Source organism: Oncorhynchus keta, unplaced genomic scaffold (assembly GCF_023373465.1).
Source record: "Oncorhynchus keta strain PuntledgeMale-10-30-2019 unplaced genomic scaffold, Oket_V2 Un_scaffold_8424_pilon_pilon, whole genome shotgun sequence".
Classification (NCBI taxonomy): domain Eukaryota; kingdom Metazoa; phylum Chordata; class Actinopteri; order Salmoniformes; family Salmonidae; genus Oncorhynchus; species Oncorhynchus keta.
In genome coordinates, this window is record NW_026291005.1 from 670,369 (window position 1) to 689,821 (window position 19,453).

Here is a 19,453-nt window from a genome sequence, read left to right on the forward strand (position 1 = left end):
CACCCTTGGTGAACATAACTCAATACATATCAAATGTGGCATTCCACAAGGTTTGATTTTGGGTCCGTTACAGTTCAGTTTGTTATATATGTTACCCGTTGGCATCATTATCGGAAAGCACCGATTTTCACTGCTAGGCAGATGATACACAACTTTACATCTCTCTGTCACCAGAGGATTTTAGCTCCACGGATAAATTATTAGACTGTATTAGTGATTTTAAATAGTTGGGTGGCTCAACTTCCAACAGCTAAATCAAGACAATACCGATGTACTTATTGTTAGAGCCAAAGCACAGAGAGAGAATCTCGACGCACATTTTTATTCACGGGCAATAAAGATAAAACACATGGTAAAAAAACCTAGTTGTTATTTTCGATTCTGAACTACATTTTGAATCACACATCAGGAATGTGACCAAAATAGCTTTTTACCACCTGAGGAACATTTCCACGGTGCAGCTGTTTCTCTCTCAGGCTGATACAGAGAGACTGATCCATGCTTTTATTACAAGCAGGCTTGTTTATTGTTTATTACAAGCAGGCTCGCGTGCTACGGGTGGGTGTTGTTATCGTGACCAGTGAGCTGAGAAGGCGGGGCTTTACCTAGCAGAGACGTATAGATGACTTGGAGCCAGTGGGTCTGGCGACGAATATGTAGCGAGGGCCAGCCGACGAGAGCATACAGGTCGCCGTGGTGGGTGGTATGAGGTGATTTGGTAACAAAACGGATGGCACTGTGATAGACTGAATCCAGTTTATAGTTGCGGTGAGTCCCTGTCCTAGATTCAGGTCTTTCAGGTGAGAAAAAACATCCCCCAGATAGACCAGTCGTGTGAGAAACATGGCAAGCGGTCAGGCAAGTGAAAACTTTAATCTCGTCTCTCAATTTAAAACAATACGTGTCAATACTCCTTGATAACCAGCGCACTTCTGTACGTTGTAAAAGCGTTACATGGTCACTGCCCATATCATTGCATAGTGCAGAAAATACACGAGAGTTCAGGGGCCTTGCTTTAACAAAGTTAACCATTTTCACTGTAGAGCAGTAGATGGTTTAATTGTATTTTTGGCAGTGAAACGAGGCTGAGAGGAAAAAGCCTAACCCTAAAATGGAAAATATAAATGGACTGTTTGAAAATGTGAAGGGGAGAATTTTTTTATATTTTTTTAAGTTTAATATATTTATAGTATTTTTTTGAAAATGTGAATCACATTTTTATTTGGCATACCCCCGACGGCATTGTGTGTACCCCAGTTTGGGAATACCTGCTCCAGACTGGTGGAGTTTGACCTACCACAGTACTCTGAGGCTAGGTAACACAGTGTAACCCTCCATGTCTCTCTCTCTCTCTCTCCAGACAACGCGGGTGGAGTTTGACCTACCAGAGTACACTGTGAGGAGACGCTACCAGGACTTTGATTGGCTCAGGACCAAGTTGGAGGATAGTCAGCCTACACATCTCATACCAGTAGGTAACCCTTAACCTCTGACCCTGACCCAAGACTACACATCTCATACCAGTAGGTAACCCTTAACCCTGACCCTAGACTACACATCTCATAACCAGTAGGTAACCCGTAACCCATGACCCTAGACTATACATCTCTAGTGCCCTCACCAATTTGTTGATATATATGTTGAAGAGGGTGGGGCTTAAGCTGCATCTCTGTCTTACCCCACGGCCCTGTGGGTAGAAATGTGTGTTTTTTATGCCAATTGAAACCACACACTTGTTGTTTGTATACATGGATTTTAAAATGTTGTAGGTTCTTTCCCCAACATTGAGTTTTGAGTGAAAAGCGTTTTATAAATCAACAAAGCATGAGAAGACTTTGCCTTTGTTTTGGTTTGTTTAGTTGTCAATTAGGGTGTGCAGGGTGAATACATGGTCTGTTGTACGGTAATTTGTTAAAAATCTAATTTGACATTTTCTCAGTACATTGTTTACACTGAGGAAATGTACAAGTCTGCTGTTAATGATAATGCAGATGATTTACCCAAGGTTGCTGTTGATGCATATCCCACGATAATTATTGGGGTCAAATTTGTCTCCACTTTTGTTGATTGGGGTGATCAGTCCTTGGTTCCAAATATTGGGGAAGATGCCAGAGCTAAGGATGATGTTAAAGAGTTTTAGTATAGCCAATTGGAATTTGTAGTCTTTATATATTATCATTTCATTAAGGATACCATCGACACCACAGGCCTTTTTGGGTTGGAGGGTTTTTATTTTGTCCTGTAACTCATTCAATGTAATTGGAGAATCCAGCAGGTTCTGGAAGTCTTTAATAGTTGATTCTAAGATTTGTATTTGATCATTTATATGTTTACTCTCTCTCTCTCTGTCCCCCCCAATCTCAATTTCTCTCGCTCTCTCTTCTCTCGCTCTCTCTCCTGTCTCGCTCTCTCGCTCTCTCGCTCTCTCTCCTGTCTCGCTCTCTCTCGCTCTGTCTCGCTCTCTCTCGCGCTCCTCACTCTCTCTCCTGTCTTCCTCCATCTATCTTGTGCTCTCTCTGCCCCCTCCAGCCCCTCCCTGAGAAGTTTGTGATGAAGGGGGTGGTGGACCGGTTCTCTGAGGAGTTTGTTGAGACGAGGAGGAAGGCTCTGGATAAGTTCTTGAAGAGAGTGGCTGACCATCCTGTCCTGTCGTTCAACGAACACTTAAACTCCTTCCTCTCTGCCAAGGTATGTTAGTAGAGCTCTTCTACCAGAGCCCGATGGGCCCAGACGTTATCGGGTTAGGACCGGGTAGGGGCTGTTTTTCATCAATGCCTGAGGTATGGTTAGGACTCGGGTAGAATTAAATTGATTAAATTTGAAGCCATTTGTTCGTGCTCTGCTGCTGCAGTAAAGTCTGACTGATCAGAACGTGGTGTCCAGAAGTGCTTCAACCTTGTCAAATATAAGACAGGAAAGATTATTTGTTTAGAAAAAAAAATTAAAATGTTCCTTGAGTTGTCGGAGTTTAGACCAAAAAGTAGCCAACAGCTAAGTACTCTGTCAAGTCTATTCGTCGTTGAGCAGAGCCAGAGATACATTTGAGAAGATGGGAAATCGTATTTACACGGGGGGGTTCAGGGAGTGACTGGGGGGTTCAGGGAGTGACTGGGGGGTTCAGGGAGTGACTGGGGGGTTCAGGGAGTGACTGGGGGTTCAGGGAGTGACTGGGGGATTCAGGGAGTGACTGACTAGCAGAGGAAGTTTGTGGTTTCGGGCCGGGCCTTAAATTAGGCAGAATCATTCGGGCCTGGCCTGAAGGTCACTGGCATGGGAACAGCTCAGGCTTAACATTGATGCAGGGCTCTATATAGTATGTTAGCATGGGAGTGTAGTAAAACGAGACAGGATATATAGTATATATACTATATAGTATGTTAGCATGGGAGTGTAGTAAAACGAGACAGGATATATAGTACATATACTATATAGTATGTTAGCATGGGAGTGTAGTAAAACGAGACAGGATATATAGTATATATACTATATAGTATGTTAGCATGGGAGTGTAGTAAAACGAGACAGGATATATAGTATATGTACTACATAGTATGTTAGCATGGGAGTGTAGTAAAACGAGACAGGATATATAGTATATATACTATATAGTATGTTAGCATGGGAGTGTAGTAAAACGAGACAGGATATATAGTATATATACTATATAGTATGTTAGCATGGGAGTGTAGTAAAACGAGACAGGATATATAGTACATATACTATATAGTATGTTAGCATGGGAGTGTAGTAAAACGAGACAGGATATATAGTATATATACTATATAGTATGTTAGCATGGGAGTGTAGTAAAACGAGACAGGATATATAGTATATGTACTACATAGTATGTTAGCATGGGAGTGTAGTAAAACGAGACAGGATATATAGTATATATACTATATAGTATGTTAGCATGGGAGGTATGACGATACTGCAAATATCACTCTCTCGTAACTCTGTAAATTAAATAAAGTTTTAAGGAGTATCCAATCAAAGTCTTTCAAACGTCAGTTAGTCTAATATTGTAACAGTGGTGGACAAGGCTCTACCCTGCGTGTTGTGGTGTTAACCTGCGTGTTGTGGTGTTAACCTGCGTGCTGTGGTGTTAACCTGCGTGCTGTGGTGTTAACCTGCGTGTTGTGGTGTTAACCTGCGTGTTGTGGTGTTAACCTGCGTGTTGTGGTGTTAACCTGCGTGTTGTGGTGTTAACCTGCGTGTTGTGGTGTTAACCTGCGTGTTGTGGTGTTAACCTGCGAGTTGTGGTGTTAACCTGCATGTTGTGGTGTTAACCTGCGTGTTGTGGTGTTAACCTGCATGTTGTGGTGTTAACCTGCGTGTTGTGGTGTTAACCTGCGTGTTGTGGTGTTAACCTGCGTGTTGTGTTGTGGTGTTAACCTGCGTGTTGTGGTGTTAACCTGCGTGTTGTGGTGTTAACCTGCGTGTTGTGGTGTTAACCTGCGTGTTGTGGTGTTAACCTGCATGTTGTGGTGTTAACCTGCATGTTGTGGTGACCTGCATGTTGTTGTGGTGTGGTGTTAACCTGCGTGTTGTGGTGTTAACCTGCGTGTTGTGGTGTTAACCTGCGTGTTGTGGTGTTAACCTGCGTGTTGTGGTGTTAACCTGCGTGTTGTGGTGTTAACCTGCGTGTTGTGGTGTTAACCTGCGTGTTGTGGTGTTAACCTGCGTGTTGTGGTGTTAACCTGCGTGTTGTGGTGTTAACCTGCGTGTTGTGGTGTTAACCTGCGTGTTGTGGTGTTAACCTGCGTGTTGTGGTGTTAACCTGCGTGTTGTGGTGTTAACCTGCATGTTGTGGTGTTAACCTGCGAGTTGTGGTGTTAACCTGCGTGTTGTGGTGTTAGCCTGCGTGTTGTGGTGTTAACCTGCGTGTTGTGGTGTTAACCTGCGTGTTGTGGTGTTAACCTGCGTGTTGTGGTGTTAACCTGCGTGTTGTGGTGTTAGCCTGCGTGTTGTGGTGTTAGCCTGCGTGTTGTGTTGTGGTGTTAACCTGCGTGTTGTGGTGTTAACCTGCATGTTGTGGTGTTAACCTGCATGTTGTGGTGTTAACGTGTTGTGGTGTTAACCTGCATGTTGTGGTGTTAACCTGCATGTTGTGGTGTTAACCTGCGCGTTGTGGTGTTAACCTGCATGTTGTGGTGTTAACCTGCGTGTTGTGGTGTTAACCTGCATGTTGTGGTGTTAACCTGCGTGTTGTGGTGTTAACCTGTGTGGTGTGGTGTTAACCTGCGTGTTGTGGTGTTAACCTGCGTGTTGTGGTGTTAACCTGCGTGTTGTGGTGTTAACCTGCGTGTTGTGGTGTTAACCTGCGTGTTGTGGTGTTAACCTGCGTGTTGTGTTGTGGTGTTAACCTGCGTGGTGTGGTGTTAACCTGCGTGTTGTGGTGTTACCTGCATGTTGTGGTGTTAACCTGCATGTTGTGGTGTTAACCTGCGTGTTGTGGTGTTAACCTGCGTGTTGTGGTGTTAACCTGCGTGGTGTGGTGTTAACCTGCGAGTTGTGGTGTTAACCTGCATGTTGTGGTGTTAACCTGCGAGTTGTGGTGTTAACCTGCATGTTGTGGTGTTAACCTGCGAGTTGTGGTGTTAACCTGCGTGTTGTGGTGTTAGCCTGCGTGTTGTGTTGTGGTGTTAACCTGCGTGTTGTGGTGTTAACCTGCATGTTGTGGTGTTAACCTGCGAGTTGTGGTGTGGTGTTAACCTGCGTGTTGTGGTGTTAACCTGCGTGTTGTGGTGTTAACCTGCGTGTTGTGGTGTTAACCTGCATGTTGTGGTGTTAACCTGCGTGTTGTGGTGTTAACCTGCGTGTTGTGGTGTTAACCTGCGTGTTGTGGTGTTAACCTGCGTGTTGTGGTGTTAACCTGCGTGTTGTGGTGTTAACCTGCGTGTTGTGGTGTTAACCTGCGTGTTGTGGTGTTAACCTGTGTGTTGTGGTGTTAACCTGCGTGTTGTGGTGTTAACCTGCGTGTTGTGGTGTTAACCTGCGTGTTGTGGTGTTAACCTGCGTGTTGTGGTGTTAACCTGCGTGTTGTGGTGTTAACCTGCGTGTTGTGTTGTGGTGTTAACCTGCGTGGTGTGGTGTTAACCTGCGTGGTGTGGTGTTAACCTGCATGTTGTGGTGTTAACCTGCATGTTGTGGTGTTAGCCTGCGAGTTGTGGTGTTAACCTGCGAGTTGTGGTGTTAACCTGCATGTTGTGGTGTTAACCTGCGTGTTGTGGTGTTAACCTGCATGTTGTGGTGTTAACCTGCGTGTTGTGGTGTTAACCTGCATGTTGTGGTGTTAACCTGCGAGTTGTGGTGTTAACCTGCGTGTTGTGGTGTTAGCCTGCGTGTTGTGTTGTGGTGTTAACCTGCGTGTTGTGGTGTTAACCTGCATGTTGTGGTGTTAACCTGCGTGTGGTGTGGTGTTAACCTGCGTGTTGTGGTGTTAACCTGCGTGTTGTGGTGTTAACCTGCGTGTTGTGGTGTTAACCTGCATGTTGTGGTGGTGTTAACCTGCGTGTTGTGGTGTTAACCTGCGTGTTGTGGTGTTAACCTTGTGGTGTTAACCTGCGTGTTGTGGTGTTAACCTGTGGTGTTGTGGTGTTAACCTGCGTGTTGTGGTGTTAACCTGCGTGTTGTGGTGTTAACCTGCGTGTTGTGGTGTTAACCTGTGTTGTGGTGTTAACCTGCGTGTTGTGGTGTTAACCTGCATGTTGTGGTGTTAACCTGCATGTTGTGGTGTTAACCTGCGTGTTGTGGTGTTAACCTGCGTGTTGTGGTGTTAACCTGCATGTTGTGGTGTTAACCTGCATGTTGTGGTGTTAACCTGCGTGTTGTTGTGGTGTTAACCTGCGTGTTGTGGTGTTAACCTGCGTGTTGTGGTGTTAACCTGCGTGTTGTGGTGTTAACCTGCGTGTTGTGTGTTAACCTGCGTGTTGTGGTGTTAACCTGCGTGTTGTGGTGTTAACCTGCGTGTTGTGGTGTTAACCTGCGTGTTGTGGTGTGTGGTGTTAACCTGCGTGTTGTGGTGTTAACCTGCGTGTTGTGGTGTTGTGGTGTTAACCTGCGTGTTGTGGTGTTAACCTGCGTGTTGTGGTGTTAACCTGCGTGTTGTGGTGTTAACCTGCGTGTTGTGGTGTTAACCTGCGTGTTGTGGTGTTAACCTGCGTGTTGTGGTGTTAACCTGCGTGTTGTGGTGTTAACCTGCGTGTTGTGGTGTTAACCTGCGTGTTGTGGTGTTAACCTGCGTGTTGTGGTGTTAACCTGCGTGTTGTGGTGTTAACCTGCGTGTTGTGGTGTTAACCTGCGTGTTGTGGTGTTAACCTGCGTGTTGTGGTGTTAACCTGCGTGTTGTGGTGTTAACCTGCGTGTTGTGGTGTTAACCTGCGTGTTGTGGTGTTAACCTGCGTGTTGTGGTGTTAACCTGCGTGTTGTGGTGTTAACCTGCGTGTTGTGGTGTTAACCTGCGTGTTGTGGTGTTAACCTGCGTGTTGTGGTGTTAACCTGCGTGTTGTGGTGTTAACCTGCGTGTTGTGGTGTTAACCTGCGTGTTGTGGTGGTGTTAACCTGCGTGTTGTGGTGTTAACCTGCGTGTTGTGGTGTTAACCTGCGTGTTGTGGTGTTAACCTGCGTGTTGTGGTGTTAACCTGCGTGTTGTGGTGTTAACCTGCGTGTGTGGTGTTAACCTGCGTGTTGTGGTGTTAACCTGCGTGTTGTGGTGTTAACCTGCGTGTTGTGGTGTTAACCTGCGTGTTGTGGTGTTAACCTGCGTGTTGTGGTGTTAACCTGTGGTGTTAACCTGCGTGTTGTGGTGTTAACCTGCGTGTTGTGGTGTTAACCTGCGTGTTGTGGTGTTAACCTGCGTGTTGTGGTGTTAACCTGCGTGTTGTGGTGTTAACCTGCGAGTTGTGGTGTGGTGTTAACCTGCATGTTGTGGTGTTAACCTGCGTGTTGTGGTGTTAACCTGCGTGTTGTGGTGTGGTGTTAACCTGCGTGTTGTGGTGTTAACCTGCGTGTTGTGGTGTTAACCTGCGTGTTGTGGTGTTAACCTGCGTGTTGTGGTGTTAACCTGCGTGTTGTGGTGTTAACCTGCGTGTTGTGGTGTTAACCTGCGTGTTGTGGTGTTAACCTGCGTGTTGTGGTGTTGGTGTTAACCTGCGTGTTGTGGTGTTAACCTGCGTGTTGTGGTGTTAACCTGTGTTGTGGTGTTAACCTGCGTGTTGTGGTGTTAACCTGCGTGTTGTGGTGTTAACCTGCGTGTTGTGGTGTTAACCTGCGTGTTGTGTGTGTTAACCTGCGTGTTGTGGTGTTAACCTGCGTGTTGTGGTGTTAACCTGCGTGTTGTGGTGTTAACCTGCGTGTTGTGTTAACCTGCGTGTTGTGGTGTTAACCTGCGTGTTGTGGTGTTAACCTGCGTGTTGTGGTGTTAACCTGCGTGTTGTGGTGTTAACCTGCGTTGTGGTGTGGTGTTTATGTTGTGGTGTTAACCTGCGTGTTGTGGTGTTAACCTGCGTGTGGTGTGGTGTTAACCTGCGTGTTGTGGTGTTAACCTGCGTGTTAACCTGCGTGTTGTGGTGTTAACCTGCGTGTTGTGGTGTTAACCTGCGTGTTGTGGTGTTAACCTGCGTGTTGTGGTGTTAACCTGCGTGTTGTGGTGTTAACCTGCGTGTTGTGGTGTTAACCTGCGTGTTGTGGTGTTAACCTGCGTGTTGTGGTGTTAACCTGCGTGTTGTGGTGTTAACCTGCGTGTTGTGGTGTTAACCTGCGTGTTGTGGTGTTAACCTGCGTGTTGTGGTGTTAACCTGCGTGTTGTGGTGTTAACCTGCGTGTTGTGGTGTTAACCTGCGTGTTGTGGTGTTAACCCGTGTTGTGGTGTTAACCTGCGTGTTGTGGTGTTAACCTGCGTGTTGTGGTGTTAACCTGCGTGTTGTGGTGTTAACCTGCGTGTTGTGGTGTTAACCTGCGTGTTAACCTGTGGTGTTAACCTGCGTGTTGTGGTGTTAACCTGCGTGTTGTGGTGTTAACCTGCGTGTGTGGTGTTAACCTGCGTGTTGTGGTGTTAACCTGCGTGTTGTGTGTGGTGTTAACCTGCGTGTTGTGGTGTTAACCTGCGTGTTGTGGTGTTAACCTGCGTGTTGTGGTGTTAACCTGCGTGTTGTGGTGTTAACCTGCGTGTTGTGGTGTTAACCCGTGTTGTGGTGTTAACCTGCGTGTTGTGGTGTTAACCTGCGTGTTGTGGGTGTTAACCTGCGTGTTGTGGTGTTAACCTGCGTGTTGTGGTGTTAACCTGCGTGTTGTTGTGGTGTTAACCTGTGTGTTGTGGTGTTAACCTGCGTGTTGTGGTGTTAACCTGCGTGTTGTGGTGTTAACCTGCGAGTTGTGGTGTTAACCTGCATGTTGTGGTGTTAACCTGCGTGTTGTGGTGTTAACCTGCGTGTTGTGGTGTTAACCTGCGTGTTGTGGTGTTAACCTGCGTGTTGTGGTGTTAACCTGCGTGTTGTGGTGTTAACCTGCGTGTTGTGTTGTGGTGTTAACCTGCGTGTTGTGGTGTTAACCTGCGTGTTGTGGTGTTAACCTGCGTGTTGTGGTGTTAACCTGCATGTTGTGGTGTTAACCTGCGAGTTGTGGTGTGGTGTTAACCTGCGTGTTGTGGTGTTAACCTGCGTGTTGTGGTGTTAGCCTGCGTGTTGTGTTGTGGTGTTAACCTGCGTGTTGTGGTGTTAACCTGCATGTTGTGGTGTTAACCTGCGTGTTGTGGTGTTAACCTGCGTGTTGTGGTGTTAACCTGCGTGTTGTGGTGTTAACCTGCGTGTTGTGGTGTTAACCTGCGTGTTGTGGTGTTAACCTGCGTGTTGTGGTGTTAACCTGCGTGTTGTGGTGTGCGTGTTGTGGTGTTAACCTGCGTGTTGTGGTGTTAACCTGCGTGTTGTGGTGTTAACCTGCGTGTGGTGTGGTGTTAACCTGCGTGTTGTGGTGTTAACCTGCGTGTTGTGGTGTTAACCTGCGTGTTGTGTGGTGTTAACCTGCGTGTTGTGGTGTTAACCTGCGTGTTGTGGTGTTAACCTGCGTGTTGTGGTGTTAACCTGCGTGTTGTGGTGTTAACCTGCGTGTGGTGTGGTGTTAACCTGCGTGTTGTGGTGTTAACCCGTGCTGTGGTGTTAACCTGCGTGTGTGGTGTTAACCGTGTTGTGGTGTTGTGGTGTTAACCTGCGTGTTGTGGTGTTAACCTGCGTGTTGTGGTGTTAACCTGCGTGTTGTGGTGTTAACCTGCGTGTTGTGGTGTTAACCTGCGTGGTGTGGTGTTAACCTGCGTGTTGTGGTGTTAACCTGCGTGTTGTGGTGTTAACCTGCGTGTTGTGGTGTTAACCTGCGTGTTGTGGTGTTAACCTGCGTGTTGTGGTGTTAACCTGCGTGTTGTGGTGTTAACCTGCGTGTTGTGGTGTTAACCTGCGTGTTGTGGTGTTAACCTGCGTGTTGTGGTGTTAACCTGCATGTTGTGGTGTTAACCTGCGTGTTGTGGTATTAACCTGCGTGTTGTGGTGTTAACCTGCGTGTTGTGGTGTTAACCTGCGTGTTGTGGTGTTAACCTGCGTGTTGTGGTGTTAACCTGCGTGTTGTGTGGTGTTAACCTGCGTGTTGTGGTGTTAACCTGCGTGTTGTGGTGTTAACCTGCGTGTTGTGGTGTTAACCTGCGTGTTGTGGTGTTAACCTGCGTGTTGTGGTGTTAACCTGCGTGTTGTGGTGTTAACCTGCGTGTTGTGTGGTGTGCATGTTGTGTATTAACCTGCGTGTTGTGGTGTTAACCTGCGTGTTGTGGTGTTAACCTGCGTGTTGTGGTGTGGTGTTAACCTGCGTGTTGTGGTGTGTTAACCTGCGTGTTGTGGTGTTAACCTGCGTGTTGTGGTGTTAACCTGCGTGTTGTGGTGTGTTTTTAACCTGCGTGTTGTGGTGTTAACCTGCGTGTTGTGGTGTGGTATTAACCTGCGTGTTGTGGTGTTAACCTGCGTGTTGTGGTGTTAACCTGCGTGTTGTGGTGTTAACCTGCGTGTTGTGGTGTTAACCTGCATGTTGTGGTGTTAACCTGCGTGTTGTGTTAACCTGCGTGTTGTGGTGTTAACCTGCGTGTTGTGGTGTTAACCTGCGTGTTGTGGTGTTAACCTGCGTGTTGTGGTGTTAACCTGCGTGTTGTGGTGTTAACCTGCGTGTTGTGGTGTTAACCTGCGTGTTGTGGTGTTAACCTGCGTGTTGTGGTGTTAACCTGCGTGTTGTGGTGTTAACCTGCGTGTTGTGGTGTTAACCTGCGTGTTGTGGTGTTAACCTGCGTGTTGTGGTGTTAACCTGCGTGTTGTGGTGTTAACCTGCGTGTTGTGGTGTTAACCTGCGTGTTGTGGTGTTAACCTGCGTGTTGTGGTGTTAACCTGCGTGTTGTGGTGTTAACCTGCGTGTTGTGGTGTTAACCTGCGTGTTGTGGTGTTAACCTGCGTGTTGTGGTGTTAACCTGCGTGTGGTGTTAACCTGCGTGTTGTGGTGTTAACCTGCGTGTTGTGGTGTTAACCTGCGTGTTGTGGTGTTAACCTGCGTGCTGTGGTGTTAACCTGCGTGTTGTGGTGTTAACCGTGCGTGTTTGTGGTGTTAACCTGCGTGTTGTGGTGTTAACCTGCGTGTTGTGGTGTTAACCTGCGTGTTGTGGTGTTAACCTGCGTGTTGTGGTGTTAACCTGCGTGTTGTGGTGTTAACCTGCGTGTTGTGGTGTTAACCTGCGTGTTGTGGTGTTAACCTGCGTGTTGTGGTGTTAACCTGCGTGTTGTGGTGTTAACCTGCGTGTTGTGGTGTTAACCTGCGTGTTGTGGTGTTAACCTGCGTGTTGTGGTGTTAACCTGCGTGTTGTGGTGTTAACCTGCGTGCTGTGGTGTTAACCTGCGAGTTGTGGTGTTAACCTGCGTGTTGTGGTGTTAACCTGCGTGTTGTGGTGTTAACCTGCGTGTTGTGGTGTTAACCTGCGTGTTGTGGTGTTAACCTGCATGTTGTGGTGTGCTGTTAACCTGCGTGTTGTGGTGTTAACCTGCGTGTTGTGGTTTCTCCTCAGGACCTGAATAAGAGACAAGGCCTAGCCCTGCTCTCTAAGATGGGGGAGTCGGTGAAGTACGTGACAGGAGGGTACAAGCTGAGGGGTCGACCCGTGGAGTTTTCTGCTATGGGAGACTACCTGGATATGTTCACACAGAAGCTGGGTACTATCGACAGGATAGCACAGAGAATCATCAAAGAACAGACTGGTGGGTAACATAACTGTCTTGTTCATACTTCACTCTGTCGGACTGTCTCTGTGTGCTGGGACTCTCTGTCAGACTGTCTCTCTGTGCTGGAACCCTCTGTCAGACTGTCTCTCTGTGCTGGGACTCTCTGTCGGACTGTCTCTCTGTGCTGGGACTCTCTGTCGGACTGTCTCTCTGTGCTGGGACTCTCTGTCGGACTGTCTCACTGTGCTGGGACTCTCTGTCAGACTGTCTCACTGTGCTGGGACTCTCTATCAGACTGTCTCTCTGTGCTGGGACTCTCTGTCAGACTGTCTCACTGTGCTGGGACTCTGTCAGACTGTCTCACTGTGCTGGGACTCTCTGTCAGACTGTCTCTCTGTGCTGGGACTCTCTGTCAGACTGTCTCTCTGTGCTGGGACTCTCTGTCAGACTGTCTCACTGTGCTGGGACTCTCTGTCAGACTGTCTCTCTGTGCTGGGACTCTCTGTCAGACTGTCTCACTGTGCTGGGACTCTCTGTCAGACTGTCTCACTGTGCTGGGACTCTCTGTCAGACTGTCTCACTGTGCTGGGACTCTCTGTCGGACTGTCTCACTGTGCTGGGACTCTCTGTCAGACTGTCTCACTGTGCTGGGACTCTCTGTCAGACTGTCTCACTGTGCTGGGACTCTCTGTCAGACTGTCTCTCTGTGCTGCTGGGACTCTCTGTCTGGGACTGTCTCTCTGTGCTGGGTGCTGGGACTCTCTGTCGGACTGTCTCACTGTGCTGGGACTCTGTCAGACTGTCTCTCTGTGCTGGGACTCTCTGTCAGACTGTCTCACTGTGCTGGGACTCTCTGTCAGACTGTCTCTGTGTGCTGGGACTCTCTCTGTCTGGGACTCTGACTGGGTCTCACTGTGCTGGGACTCTCTGTCAGACTGTCTCACTGTGCTGGGACTCTCTGTCAGACTGTCTCACTGTGCTGGGACTCTCTGTCAGACTGTCTCACTGTGCTGGGACTCTCTGTCGGACTGTCTCTCTGTGCTGGGACTCTGTCAGACTGTCTCACTGTGCTGGGACTCTCTGTCAGACTGTCTCACTGTGCTGGGACTCTCTGTCAGACTGTCTCACTGTGCTGGGACTCTCTGTCGGACTGTCTCACTGTGCTGGGACTCTCTGTCAGACTGTCTCACTGTGCTGGGACTCTCTGTCAGACTGTCTCACTGTGCTGGGACTCTCTGTCAGACTGTCTCACTGTGCTGGGACTCTCTGTCAGACTGTCTCACTGTGCTGGGACTCTCTGTCAGACTGTCTCTGTGCTGGGACTCTCTGTCAGACTGTCTCACTGTGCTGGGACTCTCTGTCAGACTGTCTCACTGTGCTGGGACTCTCTGTCAGACTGTCTCACTGTGCTGGGACTCTCTGTCAGACTGTCTCTCTGTGCTGGGACTCTCTGTCAGACTGTCTCTCTGTGCTGGGACTCTCTGTCAGACTGTCTCACTGTGCTGGGACTCTGTCAGACTGTCTCTCTGTGCTGGGACTCTCTGTCAGACTGTCTCACTGTGCTGGGACTCTCTGTCAGACTGTCTCTCTGTGCTGGGACTCTCTGTCAGACTGTCTCTCTGTGCTGGGACTCTCTGTCAGACTGTCTCACTGTGCTGGGACTCTCTGTCAGACTGTCTCACTGTGCTGGGACTCTCTGTCAGACTGTCTCTCTGTGCTGGGACTCTCTGTCAGACTGTCTCTCTGTGCTGGGACTCTCTGTCAGACTGTCTCACTGTGCTGGGACTCTCTGTCAGACTGTCTCACTGTGCTGGGACTCTCTCAGACTGTCTCACTGTGCTGGGACTCTGTGCTGGGACTCTCTGTCAGACTGTCTCACTGTGCTGGGACTCTCTGTCAGACTGTCTCTCTGTGCTGGGACTCTCTGTCAGACTGTCTCACTGTGCTGGGACTCTCTGTCAGACTGTCTCACTGTGCTGGGACTCTCTGTCAGACTGTCTCACTGTGCTGGGACTCTCTGTCAGACTGTCTCACTGTGCTGGGACTCTCTGTCAGACTGTCTCACTGTGCTGGGACTCTCTGTCAGACTGTCTCTGTGTGCTGGGACTCTCTGTCAGACTGTCTCTCTGTGCTGGGACTCTCTGTCAGACTGTCTCTCTGTGCTGGGACTCTCTGTCAGACTGTCTCTCTGTGCTGGGACTCTGTCAGACTGTCTCTCTGTGCTGGGACTCTCTGTCAGACTGTCTCACTGTGCTGGGACTCTCTGTCAGACTGTCTCTCTGTGCTGGGACTCTCTGTCAGACTGTCTCTCTGTGCTGGGACTCTCTGTCAGACTGTCTCACTGTGCTGGGACTCTGTCAGACTGTCTCTGTGTGCTGGGACTCTCTGTCAGACTGTCTCTGTGTGCTGGGACTCTCTGTCAGACTGTCTCTCTGTGCTGGGACTCTCTGTCAGACTGTCTCTCTGTGCTGGGACTCTCTGTCAGACTGTCTCTCTGTGCTGGGACTCTCTGTCAGACTGTCTCTCTGTGCTGGGACTCTCTGTCAGACTGTCTCACTGTGCTGGGACTCTCTGTCAGACTGTCTCACTGTGCTGGGACTCTCTGTCAGACTGTCTCACTGTGCTGGGACTCTCTGTCAGACTGTCTCACTGTGCTGGGACTCTCTGTCAGACTGTCTCACTGTGCTGGGACTCTCTGTCAGACTGTCTCACTGTGCTGGGACTCTCTGTCAGACTGTCTCACTGTGCTGGGACTCTCTGTCAGACTGTCTCACTGTGCTGGGACTCTCTGTCAGACTGTCTCTCTGTGCTGGGACTCAGACTCTGTGCTGGGACTCTGTCTGTCTCTGTGTGCTGGGGTCAGACTGTCTCTGTGCTGGGACTCTCTGTCGGACTGTCTCACTGTGCTGGGACTCTCTTTCAGACTGTCTCACTGTGCTGGGACTCTCTGTCAGACTGTCTCTCTGTGCTGGGACTCTGTCAGACTGTCTCTGTGCTGGGACACTGTCAGACTGTCTCACTGTGTGATCTCGGTCTGCTCTTCCCCTCTCTGTCTCTCTCTCTCTAAAGTACATTTTGGAGCCGAAAGATTATGGTCCATTCTACACCAGCTGGGTTTTGACTCTGCGTCCCTTACTTTTCCCCTCCGTGTGTGTGTAGAGTACCTAGCAGAGCTGAAGGAGTACGGTCCAGTCTACACCACCTGGGCGGCGTCGGAGGCGGAGCTACAGGGGCCTCTGGAGGGCGTGGCCAGCTGCATGGCTAACTGCTCCATCGCCCTGGACGAACTCACCCAGGATATGAGCGGAGACTTCCTGCCCGTGCTCCGAGAATACGTCCTCTATATCGAGTCCATGAAGGTAAGTCTGACCTCTGACCTCCAACACGTTCCTTAGTTCCAACCCCATGTCTCCCATTTGACCCTGACCTCTGACCTCCAACACGTTCCTTAGTTCCAACCCCATGTCTCCCATTTGACCCTGACCTCTGACCTCCAACACGTTCCTTAGTTCTAACCACAGCCAGGGACTTTCTCTACATACGACTCATTCCACCCAACCCAGTGTTGTTTCAGTCACACCACTCTACTAACTAACTAACTAACTAACTAACTAACTAACTAACTAACTAACCCAGTCATATTTCCTTAACATCACACTAACTAACTAACTAACTAACTAACTAACTAACTAACTAACCCAGTGTTGTCTCAGTCACATCTCTCTACTAACTAAACCAGTGTTGTCTCAGTCACATCTCTCTACTAACTAAACCAGTGTTGTCTCAGTCACATCTCTCTACTAACTAACCCAGTGTTGTCTCAGTCACATCTCTCTACTAACTAAACCAGTGTTGTCTCAGTACTAACTAACTAACTAACTAACTAACTAACTAACTAACCCAGTGTTGTCTCAGTCACATCTCTCTACTAACTAACCAGTGTTGTCTCAGTCACATCTCTCTACTAACTAAACCAGTGTTGTCTCAGTCACATCTCTCTACTAACTAAACCAGTGTTGTCTCAGTCACATCTAACTAACCCAGTGTTGTCTGTCTACTAACTAAACCAGTGTTGTCTCAGTCACATCTCTCTACTAACTAAACCAGTGTTGTCTCAGTCACATCTCTCTACTAACTAACCCAGTGTTGTCTCAGTCACATCTCTCTACTACTAACTAACCCAGTGTTGTCTCAGTCACATCTACTAACTAACTAACTAACTAACTAACTCTAACTAACTAAACCAGTGTTGTCTCAGTCACATCTAACTAACTAACTAACTAACCCAGTGTTGTCTCAGTCACATCTCTCTACTAACTAACCAGTGTTGTCTCAGTCACATCTGTCTCACTAACCCAGTGTTGTCTCACCTCTCTACTAACTAACCCAGTGTTGTCTCAGTCACATCTCTCTACTAACTAACCCAGTGTTGTCTCAGTCACATCTCTCTACTAACTAACCCAGTGTTGTCTCAGTCACATCTCTCTACTAACTAAACCAGTGTTGTCTCAGTCACATCTCTCTACTAACTAACCCAGTGTTGTCTCAGTCACATCTCTCTACTAACTAACCCAGTGTTGTCTCAGTCACATCTCTCTACTAACTAAACCAGTGTTGTCTCAGTCACATCTCTCTACTAACTAAACCAGTGTTGTCTCAGTCACATCTCTCTACTAACTAAACCAGTGTTGTCTCAGTCACATCTCTCTACTAACTAACCCAGTGTTGTCTCAGTCACATCTCTCTACTAACTAAACCAGTGTTGTCTCAGTCACATCTCTCTACTAACTAACCCAGTGTTGTCTCAGTCACATCTCTCTACTAACTAAACCAGTGTTGTCTCAGTCACATCTCTCTACTAACTAAACCAGTGTTGTCTCAGTCACATCTCTCTACTAACTAAACCAGTGTTGTCTCAGTCACATCTCTCTACTAACTAAACCAGTGTTGTCTCAGTCACATCTCTCTACTAACTAACCCAGTGTTGTCTCAGTCACATCTCTCTACTAACTAAACCAGTGTTGTCTCAGTCACATCTCTCTACTAACTAAACCAGTGTTGTCTCAGTCACATCTCTCTACTACCTAACCCAGTGTTGTCTCAGTCACATCTCTCTACTAACTAAACCAGTGTTGTCTCAGTCACATCTCTCTACTACCTAACCCAGTGTTGTCTCAGTCACATCTCTCTACTAACTAAACCAGTGTTGTCTCAGTCACATCTCTCTACTAACTAACCCAGTGTTGTCTCAGTCACATCTCTCTACTAACTAACCCAGTGTTGTCTCAGTCACATCTCTCTACTAACTAACCCAGTGTTGTCTCAGTCACATCTCTCTACTAACTAAACCAGTGTTGTCTCAGTCACATCTCTCTACTAACTAAACCAGTGTTGTCTCAGTCACATCTCTCTACTAACTAACCCAGTGTTGTCTCAGTCACATCTCTCTACAAACTAACCCAGTGTTGTCTCAGTCACACCTCTCTACTAACTAAACCAGTGTTGTCTCAGTCACATCTCTCTACTAACTAACCCAGTGTTGTCTCAGTCACATCTCTCTACTAACTAACCCAGTGTTGTCTCAGTCACATCTCTCTACTAACTAAACCAGTGTTGTCTCAGTCACATCTCTCTACAAACTAACCCAGTGTTGTCTCAGTCACACCTCTCTACTAACTAAACCAGTGTTGTCTCAGTCACATCTCTCTACTAACTAAACCAGTGTTGTCTCAGTCACATCTCTCTACTAACTAACCCAGTGTTGTCTCAGTCACATCTCTCTACTAACTAACCCAGTGTTGTCTCAGTCACATCTCTACTAACTAAACCAGTGTTGTCTCAGTCACATCTCTCTACTAACTAACCCAGTGTTGTCTCAGTCACATCTCTCTACTAACTAAACCAGTGTTGTCTCAGTCACATCTCTCTACTAACTAACCCAGTGTTGTCTCAGTCACATCTCTCTACTAACTAACCCAGTGTTGTCTCAGTCACATCTCTCTACTAACTAACCCAGTGTTGTCTCAGTCACATCTCTCTACTAACTAACCCAGTGTTGTCTCAGTCACATCTCTCTACTAACTAAACCAGTGTTGTCTCAGTCACATCTCTCTACTAACTAACCCAGTGTTGTCTCAGTCACATCTCTCTACTAACTAACCCAGTGTTGTCTCAGTCACATCTCTCTACTAACTAACCCAGTGTTGTCTCAGTCACATCTCTCTACTAACTAACCCAGTGTTGTCTCAGTCACATCTTTCTACTAACTCACCCAGTCAAGAAATTGGGGAGACAACCCAGTGTTGTCTCAGTAAAAATCTACCTTTACTAAGTATTCAGACCCAGTTTGTCTCAGTGCACATCTCTCTACTAACTAGCCCAGTGTTGCATCCATCTTTCCATTGATCATCCTTGAGATGTTTCTACAACAGTGTTGAAGTCCATCTGTCTAAACAAATTGATTGGACATGATTTGGAAAGGCACACACCTGTCTACTATACTAGTCCCAGTGTTGTCTCAGTCACAGCAAAACCAAGCCAGTGTTGTCTCAGTCACATTCTCCGTAGACTAACTAACCCAGTGTTGTCTCAGTCACATCTGGGGAAGGGTCCCAAAACAGTGTTGTCTGCAGCTTTGAAGGTCCCCTAAGAACCCAGTGTTGTCTCATCATTCTCTAAAATAACCCAGTGTTGTCTCAGTCAAGACTCTTCCTAAGTCAGGGAACTAAGGAACTGACCCAGTGGAAGAAGGCACTTGGTCAGTTCCTCTGTGGAGATGGGAGTCACCTTCCAGAAGCTAACAACAATTTCTCAGCAGCACTCCACCAATCAGGTCTTTATGGTTACTAACTAACCCAGTGTTGTCTCAGTCACATCTCTCTAAAGGCACATGACCAGTGTTGTCTCAGTCACATCTGGCCAAAAACTAACTAAGTGGACTCTCAGACTGAAAAACAAGATTGTCTGGTCTGATGGAAACATGATGGAACTCAGTGTTGCCTGAATGTCAGCATCTCTACTAGACTAAACCTGGCAGTCACATCTCTACTAACGGTGAAGCATGGTTGTCTCAGTCACATCTCTATGCTGTGGGGATGTTTTTCAGTCACAGGGACTGGGAGACTAAGTCAGGTTGTCTCAGAGAAGGATGAAGGAGCAAAGTACACAGATCCTTTTTACTTATTTATTTTATTTTACCTTTACTTTAACCAGGCAAG

General features: G+C 47.5%; 1 protein-coding gene across 1 annotated transcript in view; it reads left to right on the top strand.

The window, feature by feature from the left end:
• snx30 (sorting nexin family member 30) overlaps positions 1–15,631 on the top strand; it is a 47,012-nt gene extending 31,381 nt beyond the window's left edge. The window contains exons 3-6 of the mRNA XM_052517535.1: positions 1,361–1,471; positions 2,530–2,688; positions 12,083–12,272; positions 15,396–15,631. Coding sequence (XP_052373495.1) covers positions 1,361–1,471; positions 2,530–2,688; positions 12,083–12,272; positions 15,396–15,631 — 696 coding nt within the window. The remainder of the gene's footprint in view (positions 1–1,360; positions 1,472–2,529; positions 2,689–12,082; positions 12,273–15,395) is intronic.
• The last annotated feature ends 3,822 nt before the right edge of the window (positions 15,632–19,453 follow it).